The sequence below is a fragment of the Lepisma saccharinum genome, chromosome 1 (assembly GCF_977018435.1).
Source record: "Lepisma saccharinum chromosome 1, izLepSacc3.1, whole genome shotgun sequence".
In the NCBI taxonomy this organism is placed as follows: domain Eukaryota; kingdom Metazoa; phylum Arthropoda; class Insecta; order Zygentoma; family Lepismatidae; genus Lepisma; species Lepisma saccharinum.
Window position 1 is genome coordinate 53395770 of NC_139229.1, and position 15794 is coordinate 53411563.

Below are 15794 nucleotides of genomic sequence, written 5' to 3' on the forward strand. Positions count from 1 at the left end.
CAATGACATCCCCAGGCCTCGATGGTGGAATGAATGGTTAGCATAACACAAGCTAGAGGTCCCAGGCTAAGACAAGATTGTATCATTGTGTTTGTCCCATGATCAGTTTATTATCTATCCTTCTTGTTGTGATTAACCCAACAGGTAGATTGATTGATTTGCTTTATTTTACTTAGCTTTTTGTGCCATTTTGGCTAATTTGCGAAGATTGGTATGAATGATGACATGATGAAATTGATGAATGGACACTCACAAACATTCATGTCCAGAATGGGATTTGAATGCGGGACCCCTGGCATCGTAGTGTGATGTGCTAACCACTCCACCACTGCAACTGGTCAAATAAGCCAGCAATATAAAATAACTGAAATGATACCTCATTACATGAATGTATTTTGTTTGAATAGGATGTTGAACTTCAATTACATGCATTGCGTACTCCAAGATTTTCTCCTCTTTAAATGTGTTGGAATATTAGTTATAGAAGTGGAATATTTATCTATAAAATAGGAAATGCTTTTACATGAACCTACATACACACATTCTTTCCCCCTCTCTCTTTTTTTGTTAAGAATCCAATTTTCAGTCTTGTAAAACTACCTGCAATCCTGATTGAGAAGCAAATATTTTTGTCAAAATAGTGATGAATTTCCATAAATCTAATTTTGTTTAAAAATTTTATTTTGTTCTATGCCATACTTAGAAAACAAAAATAAAATGTTATGCAGACTGGTGAATTATGTTATTGGGAACTTGAATAACAATACCATGTTCTATTAGAAATCTTGTTTGAATTATGATGTAATTAATTCCACAAAAAGTTCTATAAGCCCATTATTATTTTAAGTTTGTTAAAACTCTCACAATATTTCCATAGACAATAGCAAGGATTGAAAATTGTTGCTATTGTTATCACAATAATTAATTTGAAAAAATCACATGCCATGGCATATTTGTTTCTTTAATTGTAATTTTTTAATACATCTAACTGAAACTATGCAATTAGTTAAATCTTCAAATTGTGTAAACTTTTCCACTTTCTAACTGTCGGTCAAGAGAACCTTAAAAAAAAGGCATCTGTAGCAAATAAACAAGGGGAAAATAACAGAATTACCACATGAAAAATATTTCTAGCAACAAAATGAGGTATGAAAAACTTTATGGAATACAATGTATGCCCTTGAAATATCAATGGAATTCTAAAAGCAATAGTTCATGAACATACAAGTCCAATTAGGGGTCAGATAAGACATATATATTGCCATTTCATGTGCATAGCAGTTGTTTTGTGTTTTGGTAAGATGAAAGTGTGTAAATTTCCCCTTTACTGATATTGTGATAAATTTCTGTTTATTATCTTTAGCAATTTTCCAGTAACAATTCCTCTTACTGACATTATACACCTATTGTTTCTTTTCTTCAACACTGTAGTTCCATACAACTAATTTAATTGTTCTTTATGCTGTGCATACTCTTATCAATCATGACAAAAGGAAATATAAAAGAACATACTAACTTGGGTACTTTTGTAAATTCATATCTTTAATTATTGCGACCTGCATATTGGATTTACAATTTTGTTTTAGGAGAAAAACTGGGAATGATTCGTTTTAACAAAAATAGTTAATTTTTTAATTCATCATGCAAATACATGATTCCAATCACATATATTGGAAAAATGTTAACAAAAAATAAGGCTATAACTTTTTTTTTGTAAACATGTTTTTGCCGAGATATTTCATTTTACATAGACTGATTTTCATTAGGCCAAAATGCAATTTTATTTAGGCTCTTTGGTGGAAGGTTAATAATTGCTTTACGTATGGGTTTCATGTATGATTGACTGATTTATTATTCACTAACCGCAGTTCACATTATGTGTAGTTTTCAACTTATCTTTAAACTTGCATAATTAGCAAAGATTTCATGCAAGCTTTGGTTACAATTAAAATGAAAGGTGGGTTTTGCTGTTTTTGTAATGATATACGGCTTTAACCATATCAAATATTCGTAGGGGAAAATCAGGACAGAATATGTGAAGAACGTAACAAACGCATTTTCATACATTCTAACTTCGTACACAACGCCGTTTACCCCTTTATTGTAGAGGGGCGGATATTGTTCACAAACTTCCACACCTCTTTTTTTTAAATTTCGTATATTCTCCCAAGCACTTCAATAACACGATACTCAACAATAAAAATGTCTTCGCTTTCTCTCTCACACACACAGAAAACAGAAACCACACAACACAACCAACATGGTACACTATCTTTCCATGTTCATTCAACACGTTTACATTGTTACTAGCAAGAGAACATTCACACTTTCTTTCTCTCTCGTCGGCAAATTTTGTTGTTATTGTGGGGGTGGGGGTGGAAAGGGTGATTTTGTATTGTTGGGGTTCTTTCTTTCACTGTTAACACTTATTTGGGAAGGGGCGGGGAGAGGGGGCAAACTGAGGATAAATCACAGTCACACAGACGTAACATTTTTGTCTTCAGTTCTTCTGTACATATCACCAGACTCCTTATCATCTAAAAATGAGCACTTGTTTCATTGTATAAATTGTCACCACGCCTCGTTTCTCTCTTCAACAGTTTTTCTTTTTTATGGAATGGGAAGAAAGAGGTAGCAGTATACGTTTCTTTCTGAAGCGATGCGACAGCGTCCACGATCCATGCGAGGCTTCTTCAAACCTCGACGACGAGTTTCACCTGATGTGCCACAAACCGAGATTGAGAATGCTGAGTTTCGGCAGCTTCATTATCTTCTCGAGTCCTACTGTCGTTATTTTTATGCACCCGTACAAGTCTATGCAGCGAAGGTTCCTTAGGTTCTCTGAAATGGCGAAACACCCTTTGTCCGTAATGCGGCTGCACTGTCCGATATTGAGTGTCTCCAAGTCGTGGAGTGTCTTTGCTATCCTGCATATTCCTTCGTCAGATATTTGGCACGCACTGAGGGATAGCGATTTCAAGTTGAAGAGGCCCTGGGATACGTGGACGAGGGCCTGGTCACCGATTTTCTCACAGAACGACACGTCGAGGGACGTAACTCGACTCCCACCTTCGGCCAAGTAAGCCATACCGATGTCCGTGATATTGTCGCACGATCGAAGGTTAAGCTCCCTCAAGGACACCATTTTGGCAAGATGCTTCAGTCCACTGTCCGTTATGCTAATGCAAAAACTAAGGTTTATACTCTTGAGTCCAGTAAGGCCCGTGGCGACGTGCTTCAAGGCCTCGTCGGACAACCTTTGGCAGTCTTGCAATCCGAGGTGCTCAAGGGCCAAGTTGCCGTCGGCGGTATCACGATTGAGGCCCGCCAAGTGACTTATCCCCTGGTCGGAAACGTTCCAACACGATCTCAAGTCCAGAACCCTAAGATTCTTGAGTCCCCACGCTATAAGCAAAAGTCCCGTGCTTGTGATCAAATAACAACCACCCAAGTCCAACACTTCCAAATTTTTCAGGTACTGCGCTATCCTGCCGAGGCTGGTGTCCGTCACTCGTTTGCACAAACTCAAGTTCAACTCGGTAAGGGACGGAACTTCACTTGTGAATGCTTGGGACAGTCCGATATCGTCCACACTGTAACACCCGCTGAGATTGAGGGATTCGAGGTTCGGGATCCCGTGGATGACATCCCGCAGGCTTCTTCGAAGGCTAAGGACCTGGACTCGACGAATTCCCCTCCTTACGAGGCTGGCGAACAGCGACGGGTTCGCTCGACGAAGGTGAAGTTTGGCCTCCACGCCGCGCCACACCGACTTGTGATAGGCAGCATCCCTCCAGTTCACACACACCTGAGCGGCTCTGCCTTTGTCCCTCACTTCCAAGTAACTGAAAATTAGTGCCAGGATTTCTGGATACAGACACGAAATGTGAGTTTGTTTCGTCGGCAGCACTGTAAACGTCTGTTCATTCTCCATTTTTGGCTCGCCCCGACTCGAGCAGAACGCGAAAACTAACGCCTTCGCCCACACATTTGCCTCTCCTACCACATTCACCCTTGCAGCTCACGGCACGCAATGTCGACTGTTTTTCGAGTTTGCCGCAGAGCGCTGCGGTCGTTTCTGCCAAGAGCAATCAGGATTGCTAACTGCATCACTTTCAAAGTTACCACGCAGCACTTTTTTTTTGTTTCTTAACTGTGGGCACACACAGCTAACAAAAAACGAAAGATTTAGGATCGTGTAGACAAAAAGCATTCTTTGCGAAAACTTCAACTCATAAAAAATGAACAAGTTCGTAAAAAACGTCTGTGCACCGTTCACAAGAATAGCACACACTGACAGTTTTCTGGCTAAAACAACGATTACGAACACACACGTTCGTACCATGCGCGTATGTGCGTGTGACGCAACGTAGGTGACATATAGGCACTAAGCTTTACGTAACAAAGAAAATGAGAGTTAGAAGATAACGGAAAGAAACGTACAACGCATGGGCGTTACGAGTAGGGGTGAATTAGTCAGTTGCCTCCCCAGGAAATTGGCATAGTTCACTTGAAATTTGAAAATGATTTGGATAGTCGATAACACAAATTCAAAGAGTAGGTTTTGGGTTTTCAAACTTCCAAAACTGGGATTTTTTAATGTTTGTTACATTTCAATTTTTCTTTAACAATGCGTGTAAAAGTGAATAACAAAAATGATTAAACATGAATATCAGTATATTAACGGCATGAAATGTTAAAAAATAAGACATGGTGGAAATTCAACTTTTTTTCTTGAACATAGCATGGAAAAGGTGATAACGAAATGGAATAATTCTGAACTTCAGTATATGAAAGGTATGAAATGTGGAAAAATAAAGAAAAACAGCTGTGGCGGAGTCATTGAGAAGACATTTCGTTCGATCCACCTTTCTTTCAACTATACTTAACTATATTTTCATCTTGTTTCATATGGTATAAAGATATTGCACGAGATGACTTGATTCACTTCAAATAAGTGATTAACTTCAAATAAGTGAATCACATTTCGTTGTTGTTCTTCTCCCCCTCCCCTTCTCAATCTTCTCTTCTTTTCTCTCTCTTGCGTGCTGTATCTTCTATTTCTCTCTCTCTCTCTCTCTCTTTCTCTCTCTCTCTCTCTCTCTATCTCTTCTCCTCCTCCCCTCTATTTCTCGGTCGTCTCCTGTTGTCTGTCTCTCTTTTCTCCCGTTCTGTTCCTTCAATCTCTTGTTTTCTGTTCCTCCTTTCCTTCCTTTTGACTCTATATCTCTCCCTCTCTGTGTGATGTGTGTATTTTTGCTTATATTGAGTACGAACGAAGAGAAACGAACACACACGAAGAAAGTGTGCTTAGTTCTTCTCACTGCCATTGTCTAGTGCTTTTGACTAGATCTCTTCTAACACAACACAGCACGTCTTCAGGTGAATACACTTCTTTTGCGGGTCGTGGGATCCGAACCTACGACAACCTACTACAGATCCGGGGCGTTAACCAACTATATTTGCTTAAATTCTACTTGAATTTGCTTGATTCATGGGCAAAATAGCACCACAAGTAACACATAGGAAGGAACTATTTTCTCAGAATTAACGTGGACTTATTTACATTAACTCCATTCTTGCAGTGAATGGAGAATAGTGCGTTGAGACAAAAGGCAACTTTCCTCACAGATATCTCTGAATGGTTCTTGGTGTAGAGTCTGTTGATGGTCAAAAGAAACCATCCCAGCTGTCGTCTCACGGCGCCAGCGGAACTGTTGTTTCAAAGGCTTCAATCAGGCATCTCTCTGACAGACTGACCGGCTGATCATATCTGAAAACGGCGCCGTCTTGAAGAAAAATTCATTTCATGGATAAGGTAGAGAAAAGAAAGCGAGGTAAAGTGGTCGAAGCGCTTCCCGGGTGGAGCAAACTGAATCCGAACTTGTGCCTAACTATTGTGAAGGGAAGGAAGCCGCGTAATCTGCAAGTTGGAAGTTGCAGCTCTCATTGACAATGCAAAAATAGTTAGGCAAGACAACGTTAACAAAAGAGTACAGATTTCAAGTTTTAATCCTCTCTATCCCTTCTAGTTCATTACAAACAAGGTTTTTTATAACTTTATGGCACCATCGACTTCATTCTGTTGCCTTGCTTTGTTGTGTCTTCTCTAATGTTTTAGCAAGTTTTAATGTTGAGTTAAAATTCGAAATTTTAAAAATGACAGAAAATTCCGAAATTCAGGCACGTTTCACGAGGCTGTTGTGTAGTAAGTTATAAGTCACTTTGCCACATCTGATTTTTGTTTCCTATTTTCTCTTGTTAGTGCAGTCATGGACACTTCTGGGTTGTAACGATTCCTTTGAAAGATAATGGTATTGTTACAACCCGGAAGTGTCCGTGAATGTACATTCCAATGTAAAATAGTTAAAGCTGTATTTGTAATCCCCTGTTAAATAAATAAATAAACGGAAAATTTATCCTTATACCCGAAAATAAGTGAGAAAATGTGACTCAAACTTTCCGCTGATTTACAACTCTCCCCTCCCCCCCCCAATTTCAATATTGTATAATGTTAAACTGTTTCTCCTTATGATCCGACAGGAAGACTGTAATTCTGTGGAAAACGGAGGAGGACTATAACTTATAAATGTTTAGGTATGTTAATATTAGATGGGGCAGATTTTTTTTTTAAAAAAAATTTTACAGCTGTTAAGAAAAGGTGTGGTTTAAATAGTTAACAGTAAGTCCTTTTTTTTTAATTTTCTGTTTAATTCCAATTGACGTACAAAATCTAGATAAAATCAAAAATTCTTTTGAATATTGAATGTTTTAAAGAATGTTGCCTCGCGAGATATTTTACTGCAACTGAAGACATTGCCAAATCTTCAACTCTGTTGAAGATCGTGGGTTCGAATCCTGGATTACTGTTAGGTCTTTGCAAAACTTTAATCCAAACACCCATTCATCCTACATCAAACTTCCACTTATTTATGGTTAGAGTGGCAACATTTCTTCGATATGATTCAGGCTGGTAGGAACCGACAATTCGACACATCGAATAATGAAAATCTCGATGAAGGTATCGATATTTTTATGTCGATTCGGTTGGTATTTTTGTAATCTTTCTTTTCGATATTGTAATATATAGTTCTCAATCGCATCATTAATTATATTCTGTGCATGATTTTAAAGTTGCATGTTTTTCAATTAAAATATGACTATAATAAGCAATAAGTATAAACGGTGTATTCTCTCACGCACAAAAGCGCTGATCGGAGCTGGGTTCATAGTTTAAAGACGAATTTGAATGACCTGAATTTGATTCCAGTCATTTATAGGCGAAGGCACTTGGATCGCTGTTAACGCGTGGCCCAGTGAAATTCTTAGAAATATGTAAGAGATTGTCAACAACGAACCCCACAATTCATTGCACGAAATCACCATATTTCGGGTAAACATATCATATCCTGCGTTGAAAACATGCCCGTTAAGCATTCTAGGGGAGTGACATACACAATAAGATATTTCGTATTTTTAGAACTTCCCATTATCAAATATGGCAAGGTCATTTTGGGGTGTTGCATTTATCACTTCGGTTTTTCCCGAGTTCTTCGCGGTTTTTATTTGAAAACTTTAATTTCCTCAAAATTTCAGAGGGGGCTGTAGCCCTGTCAGCCCGCCCTCTGTGTACGCCAGTGACCGTGGATACAACTTCGGTAAAAAATGCTTATCGCACTTTATTAAAAAAAAAACACGTTTAGAAACATATTAGTAGGGTTTGCAACACTGATACTTCCTCCACTTCTCCCCTCCCCCAGAGTTTGTACCCAAGCAGGTTGCACCGACCGCATTCACTGGCTGCAGCGACGGCGTCACGTGACCGAGTGAAGCGGTATCGATTGGAAGGCCTGTCGTCGTGGTATGCGGTGCGGCGTTTTTGAGTTTCCCGACGGTGTTTTCCGAAAGCGAAGGAAAGGAAGGGGCTACTGGCGCTGTGTGCTGTGCTCGCTGTGCGTGTTCCGTTGCGAGAGATCCCAACGCAACGCAACGCACTGCCTGCCTGCCCCTCCATCCGTCTCCCACGCTCCCTCGAGGCATCAAGAGGGGGAGGGGGCTTGCAAGGGCGATGATTCAGAGATCGCATATTTCACTTTCGCTCTTTTTCTTTTTGTGTTCCTTTCTTTTTTTCGGCAAGGGGAGAGAGAGGGTGAAGCCCAGTTCGTATAAGGGGGGAAGGAATTGTTTCGACCAAGTTCCGTACCAGTTTTGAACCCCCCCCCCATTCGCGGGTACTATTTCGTTACCAATCCCCCCCCCCTTCATCTCGAGTAGATTGAATTTCCTTTCCAATAAACCAAATTGATCCTCCTTGGCTTAAAAAAAATGCCTTCACGACATCAATATTAAAATTTTATCTACTGGGAGAAAACTTTCTTACCCAGCAACTCCTTGGTTCAGTTCATCTTGAAGGTCGCAATACCTCGTTCAGTGTGCAATGGCGAATAAGGTTGTATTTGGTTGTACATATTTTAAACGTTGGGCCGCATAATGTTGCTTGCACAAATGTGTAATGCACTTTCATGAAACATGTTACCAGGGGTATATCCAGAATTTTCCATTGGGGGGGAGGGGTGTAAGGCTAATTTTCGAAACAAAATGACCACCTTGTAAAATAATTTAGGGGTGTTGAGGAAATTTTTGAGGGGGTGTTAGGGGTGTGTTGATAATTCACTGCATGATACTATAGCCCAGTACTTTCTGTTTCTCATAAATAATGAATAAGATGCAAGAAATTTCGAAATATTTTTGCTTGGATTTGCACGAGTATGGAAATATGAGTGCGTGAAGTTGGGTTCTCCAGTGGAAGTCATAACGTCGTCGCCTTGTAATCAAGGGGTCCCGGATTAGATAACCGGTGGAGGCACGTTCGGATTTCACTTTAAACTGTAGGTCCAATCCCAATTGACCTTTTTGTGCATAAATTGGATTTAAAACAACAACTTAATTATGATTGGGTGAAGTCCGGTAGGACTAAAACATATGGACGTGTTTGCAACATTCCCACACAAGCTTCAAAAGAATTCACTGGTGTTCCACCTCAACTTCACTGGATATTTTTTCAGATGGCCACACTACACTGGTCTTGTACATCGTGGAGACTGGAACAGCTGCAATTGATCTGGACGCCAAGGATTTTTTTGGTTGATTCGAGTTTCGTTTGGTGTCCACCTTATGCACAGATAGGCTAATCGGGACTGGGACCTAGAGTTTAAAGTGAGGTCGGAGCCAGTACGTGCCTCCACTCGGTATCGAACCCGGGACCACCAACGATTTTTACAAAAGGGATTAGGTCGTCTTTTTATAGCGGTTGGTATCATATTCTACCATCTTCTCTGAATTTGACATTCTTTCTTAAAAGGAATAATAGGACCAAATGGGGACTTTATGAACCCCAACCCTTTCTTGGGCACACCACTGCACAAGCAAGCAACAGAATTCAAAAAAAGAAGTTTTTTTTAAAAAAATCGCGAATGAAGTGACACCATATGGATGTTTCATCAATTTCATCATGTCATCACTAATCCCAGTCTTCGCAAATTAGCCAAAAGTGGCACAAAAAGCGAAGTAAAATAAAGTATCTCAATCAATCAATCAAAAACTTAGGGGGGGGGGAGCTTGTGGTTTTTGTTAAAATGTGAAAATTGCATGGAAGCAATTCAACAATGCACGGACATTTACTCTCATAGATTTAAATTTTATGTTTTGAGACTTTCGTCTCTTTTTTCTAATTTCATTTAGGGCATTCCGATGGCCGTAGTACCGTGCGTCCATTTCGATCTGCAGCCGAGAGATCGGGAGAAGCGTGGCGGGCGGCACTGACGGAGATGCCGACATTTGCGGCCTGAAATGCCCGCTTATTTTTATGGACATATGCAGACATTTATATAAATATTGCAAGACGAGCACTAACCTGTGTTATAAGAGTATGGTTTTAATTTTAGTAGCTTAGTGACTGTATGTGCCGATGATTTTGACACGCCCACCTCTTGTGAAACACGGCGTAGAGGTTTGTTTGGAGAACGTTCTAACGCACCAATATCATCGAGTTTTGCTTCGGTTAGAATCCGTCGTTTTTGCTTAGGTGTTTTAAAATTTAACGATACAGTTTCTCGTAATTTAAGGACAAGATGTCTAACCGTATCTCTGTGTGGAGTTGAAACGCTTGGGAATTTCTGTACAAATTACCTACACACGTCTCGACACGAGTTTGTTTTCACGTAGGTACGTGTCATACATAAAAAAATCTTTGTTCTAACGTGAATCTTGCGGCTGGCATTCCAATCATCTCACTGACACGTCACACATACACACTACAATAACACAAACAAGTAACTGCAAGTAACCAAGAATAACACTCTTGCGCACAGTACGAAATTAACACGCTCTTGGTTTACATTGCTCGCCACTATATTTACAACTCTGTCTTCATCTAGTCGCGAAGGAACAAAAAACTCGAGCTCGGATATTTCGGATTGCAAGGAAGCTCACGAAAACCATTCACTTTTATCGGTTTCGTCTGCAGTGTAATCCTGATACAGTGTTGCACATTCGAAACCTCCAAACGATTCCCATGGCCACAAAACTCTTTCAAGGATATAAACTTAAACAGGACGTTACTGGTCAAAACTATGATTAAAATGCTTTATTATCTGTGGCTCTTAACATCGTTTCTATAGCGTATTTATTTGTGTATATAAGAGCAGAACTTGGATGAATTACAGAAGAACTTTTGCGTGTTATAACACAGGTTAGTGATCGTTTTGCAATATTTATATAAATGTCTGCATATGTCTATAAAAATAAGCGGGCATTACAGGCCGCAAATGTCGGCACCTCCGTCAGCGCCGCCCGCCACGCTTCTCCCGATCTCTCGGCTGCAGATCGAAATGAACGCACGGTAGTAACGTCATCGCTTTGCCCAACCCAAGTCTTCAACAGCCGTGGAGTTGCCTACCCAGACCAGAATGTCTAACATCGCTACTACAATGTCACGTTGTGAAATAGCCTATGTTATGGTACCAAGTGCGCCAGCAGGATTTTTACTCAGGGGGGCAGAGTCATAAACACTTTTATTATTATTATTGCTATTATTATTATATCTATTATTTTTTTGTTGTTCTTATTATTACTGTCCTCCTCCGTGGTCTAAGGCGCTGTGCTTTGGATTCCGAATGCGGGACGGCAGGGGTTCGAGTCTGCCTGGGTTCTCGGTCTGTGTATAGGACCGGTGGCAACCCACCATCGTAAGGAAATTGGGGAGCTACGAGTGAGTAGCGTAATCCGGTCTGGGAAATCTTCTACAAGGGCTGAGGGTTCGACGTGCTGACCCCACGTCAACCCATTGCCGGTTGAAGATCTCCACACCTCTGGGTAGGATTGTGGGAGGGAGACTGGCAGTCAGGGTATAGGCCAAGGCCCTTCAAGGGCTGTCGGGCAACGGATTATTATTGTTATTATTATTTTTACTACTATTAATGTATTACATACATTTGTAATTTCCATATTCTGTATTTGCATAACTGTAAACGTAACATATTAATTCATGTAGGACACAAAGCTGTTAAAAGTCCAGTTAAAATAGCAATGCAATGACTTTCAAATCTGCACATATTTTCCATTTGTAGTTGCTGCATTTAATTGATTGAATAAGGAATTTTAGGCTATCGTACTATTCTTTCTTTTGCACAGAATAACCAATAGGGATTGACGGCAATTGATTGCTGTTATGAAGCAGTACAGCTTTCAGACTTAGTACCGATGCATCTATGAACAACCGCCACTCCTCACAGATGTGCTTAATGCTCATAGCCCCCGATAAACCATTAATATCACTACAGTATATCAGATCTCCTTCGGTAGAAAAGGATTCTTCCAACGTTTTCTGGCGGTCACGATAAAATGACACCTTCACATTACTAGCCAGAAAATTGCATTGTTGAAGTATGGAGGTTTCGCTTTTGAAAGTTCAAGATCTCTCACTAAATCATTCATTTCACTCTGGCTAACCTTGTGCTGTTCTGTAAGTTTAACATCACCTGCAAAGTTCGGATTTGTAGATGTGGAAGGTTGTGGATCGTACGGTTCATCTTGTGAGTCTACGGAATAGGATTCAGGGGGTGTTGGAACAGCCATTAGCCTACTATGCGCCACAGGACGAGTAGCAGAACGAATATTTGGAAATACAATTGTCTTTTTTTAGTATTGGACATACGTTGTATTTGTGGGACCATACAAAAAAAAACACAAAAAAACAATCGTCTGTATGATTAGTGGGCTCTAACCAAATCGCGGGAATAGCAAATGGCATCGATGGTCTTCTGTGATTCAACCAGTCCAGCAGATTCGTGGAGCCCAAGTCTTATCTTCATCTCCGAATTTGCAGTTTACTGAAATACAGATTGTAGGCTGTTCTTACATCAGGGGTAATATTTCTCCGCTGTTCAGAAAACACAATTTGACCACAAACATAACAGAAATTGTTAGCATTGTTAATGCATTTACGTGGCATTTTTTTTTTTTACCAAATCACTCGGCAATTTAATTAAATGCCAACCTTACCATAAACGGACCACGTAATACGCAAACACGATCTTCGATAAATGCACACACTCAACCTAGTTTTATAAAGCCACAATCACGTCTGCACAAATGAGCACCTCACAAAACAATGAATAAAGAGGTTTTGTGGCTGGTCTTGAACAGTTCCCACTTCCCTTACAACAAATAAACAAAGATAAGAAAATAAAAACTCAACATTTACTTCTTACAGCTATACAATACCATATATATAGGGAACTCAGGGAAATCCCAGGGGAGGGGGTCAAGTGCCCCTTGTTGCCGCCCTTGTATGGTCGCGCACAACAGGTTGCAACTTTCAATGACAACGCTTACGGCAGATCTCACAAACTACTAGAAGCTGTGTTGTTTTTTTGTTTGGAGTTTTTACTTCTAACTTTCCAAGTTGCATTAAATGTGCACTGTACCTTTCCACTACCCGGAGAACCAGAAGCAGACAGTTAAAAGCAACATGAATTCTTCGGCGCCGCTGCGTGCACTGTACCCGCAGGTGGGAAGTCAACTCTTCCAACGATCAGTGTTGCCACGATCTGAGGGCATAATTTCCCTTAGCAAGGAACACAATTTCCCTTTCTCTCCCAATTTTTCCCTTCACATGAGAAATTAAATAATATTATTATAATAATAATTAGTAGTAATACTAGTAGTATTTTCGTTGGCCAATGTTAAAAAACTAATCACATATGCCCAGTGGCGTAGCAAGGGGTCGGCGAAGTGGGCGACCGCCCGGGGCCTCGCGCCCGATAGGGTCTCTCGTCCTATGACGTTCATACGAAAGATGTAATCAATAGAAGTGAGGAAAATACATGGAAAAGGTTAATTTTTGTGAGCAATAAAATTAAAATATTCTGTTTTTATGTCTGGCTTTAAATTGTAGTTTAACGTTATAATTTGAACGAATACGTCAAATCAGAGCCGTGACATGCAGGCGGACTGGACCCTAACACTAAGGGGACCCGAAAAAATAATTTTTTTGTCGATTTTATCATGTGAAACATTTACGCAAAAATTCACGGTAACTTGCACGTTCTTATCCATTTATTATTTTCTTATTAGAAAGTGTTTTGTCTCGTCTTTTCTTATTTCACTTGACCTTGCAGTTCCAATTTTATTAGCCGGCTCCCGTGGCGGAGTGGTTAGCGTGAGTGTCCATGCATCAATTTCATCATGTCATCACTCATCCCCATCTTCGCAAACTAGTCAAAAGTAAAATGCGAAGTAAAATAAAGCAAATCAATCAATCAAGCCAATTTTAATAGTTTAACAATAAAGCACCTATAACTGCCACGGAGCAAGGTGTGATGCATTTAAGATTTGTTGATATCGAAACAGATTGCGTCGAACAGCCAGCCTCGTAGCTAGATATTTTGGCAGGGTTCTGGTTTATCCCCCCCCCTCTTTTCTCGCTCTACTAGCATTTCTGATTTTAAAAAAAAGTTTAGCATATTTAAGAATATTTCAATTATGTTTTAGTGTCTGAAGAACACATTTAAACTACTTTGCTTAAATAAAATTTCATCAGTGTGTTACAAGAATATACCTCTGCCAAGTGTAAATTTCTCCGTCGCATATAATTAAATATAATTTTAGTCAGTAATTTATTATTATTATTATTATTTAAATATGATATTTTGCTGAGGTATCCTTTAAGATTTTGTGTCAATTCACATTGAGATTTCAAATTTGAAAAACGGATGGGGGCCTCGCCATATGTTGATACGCCACTGCATGTACCAGATGCCTCACGCTCTAACCCTGGTCAGGTCCATTTCCCATTGTTCATCCTTATCGTTGCTACAACCGAAGATGTGACGTAACACGATGGATCCGAAGTTGGAAACTAATATAATATCTACTAACACAGAGTCTGAAATCTTCAATTTCCCCGAAATTGTTGGTATTTTTAATCAAATTTCCCTTTTTCCCTTGCGACTTAAAATTAGGTCTAAATCATCCTCGACAAGGGAAACTTTCCTTCATGTGGCAACACTGCCAACGATTCGGCAAGCACCACTCGTTCAGTTGGTGAGTAGGGCCAACGTTGCCAGATCTCCTTTGCGGTGCGAGTAGCGGGTTTTCGGCTGTTTTTGCGCGGGGGAATGTTCGTGGGAAGAGGGGAAAAAGAGAAATGAGGAGTGTGGGAAGGGGGCGAGTTGTGAAGTTGAGTAACAGGTACCGTCGCAAGTGCAGAATGGCTCTCTTTGTCACTGGTTCGGTTTCTTTCCGTGCTTTTTTCGAGGACGAGAATTGTTAATTCAATGCTACCAGAAAGCAGTTATAAAGGATGAGGGCGAATGGTCTATCGGGGTTGGGGTTTGTTTCATGGCCGAGCCAGGAATTCGTAGTAGGGGGGGGGGGGCAAAGTTAATCCTAGAGGGGGAAATTTTTAATACGTGTTTATTAAGTCCACACTTACCTTGAATTATAACACACACATACCACACACACATTTCAGGATGCCGGACGTATTTAGGGGTGTCCGGGGGGGTCCGGACCCCCCGAAAGATTTATCAAGTACGAAAATTAAATAATGAAAAAGATATTCGTTTAGCCGTTCTTGTATAATTTCCTCTGAACGAAGACAACGATTATATTGGGATCATACGGCTTTGACGGACAGGAAGAACGTATTTAGGAGGGGTCCAGGGGTCCGCCCCCCCACCAAAGACTTACCAACTACTAAAATTAAGTAATGAAAATATTAGCATTTGTTGCATAATCGAAGGTTATTAATCTCCTCTGAACTTTTTTTAATCAGAAACTTAATTTTCTCCAACTACATGTGACATCATTTTTGTTATTCGATAAATATTCAATTATTCATCTATTTGACATTAATTTCATTGCCAGAGCACTTGTTTTTATGTAAATTATTCCGATCTAAGTACAGGTAAGCTACGTAATGAATATGAGCTGTTATATCTCTATTCTTATACAGTCTTTTTACCTGTTCATGTAATTAATATTAATTTATGTATTGTAATTAGTATTAATTTGATTTAATATAATTATTTTAATTTAAACATTTTTATTATTATTATTTCTGAGACACCTATTTCTAGATAAGTGCCGGTAAAGCAGATAAAACTATTTTTTTTGTGGTTTATTATGAGTTTAATTTAAAGACGCTGGTGCTTTCAATTTAAGCCAATATTCAGATTTTTCTTAACTTCATGGATTGTTCTGACGTACTTGAAAACATCCAAGATTACTGA

General features: G+C 39.7%; 2 protein-coding genes across 3 annotated transcripts in view; one reads left to right on the forward strand and one right to left on the reverse strand.

Annotated features, from left to right (window-relative positions):
- Nucleotides 1-15794, forward strand: part of LOC145995247 (protein Wnt-5b-like) — a 966808-nt gene that overhangs the window by 378501 nt on the left and 572513 nt on the right. The gene's annotated exons all lie outside the window — the stretch shown is intronic.
- On the reverse strand, nucleotides 1522-4021 carry Ppa (F-box and leucine rich repeat protein partner of paired). The gene has a single exon (XM_083131807.1). The coding sequence runs from the start codon at nucleotides 3932-3934 to the stop codon at nucleotides 2714-2716; it is 1221 nt and encodes a 406-aa protein (XP_082987933.1). The 5' UTR covers nucleotides 3935-4021; the 3' UTR covers nucleotides 1522-2713.

Excerpts from the sequence above, each read along its gene's own strand:
- Ppa (XM_083131807.1), bottom strand. The coding sequence starts at position 3,934 with ATGGAGAATGAACAGACGTTTACAGTGCTGCCGACGAAACAAACTCAC.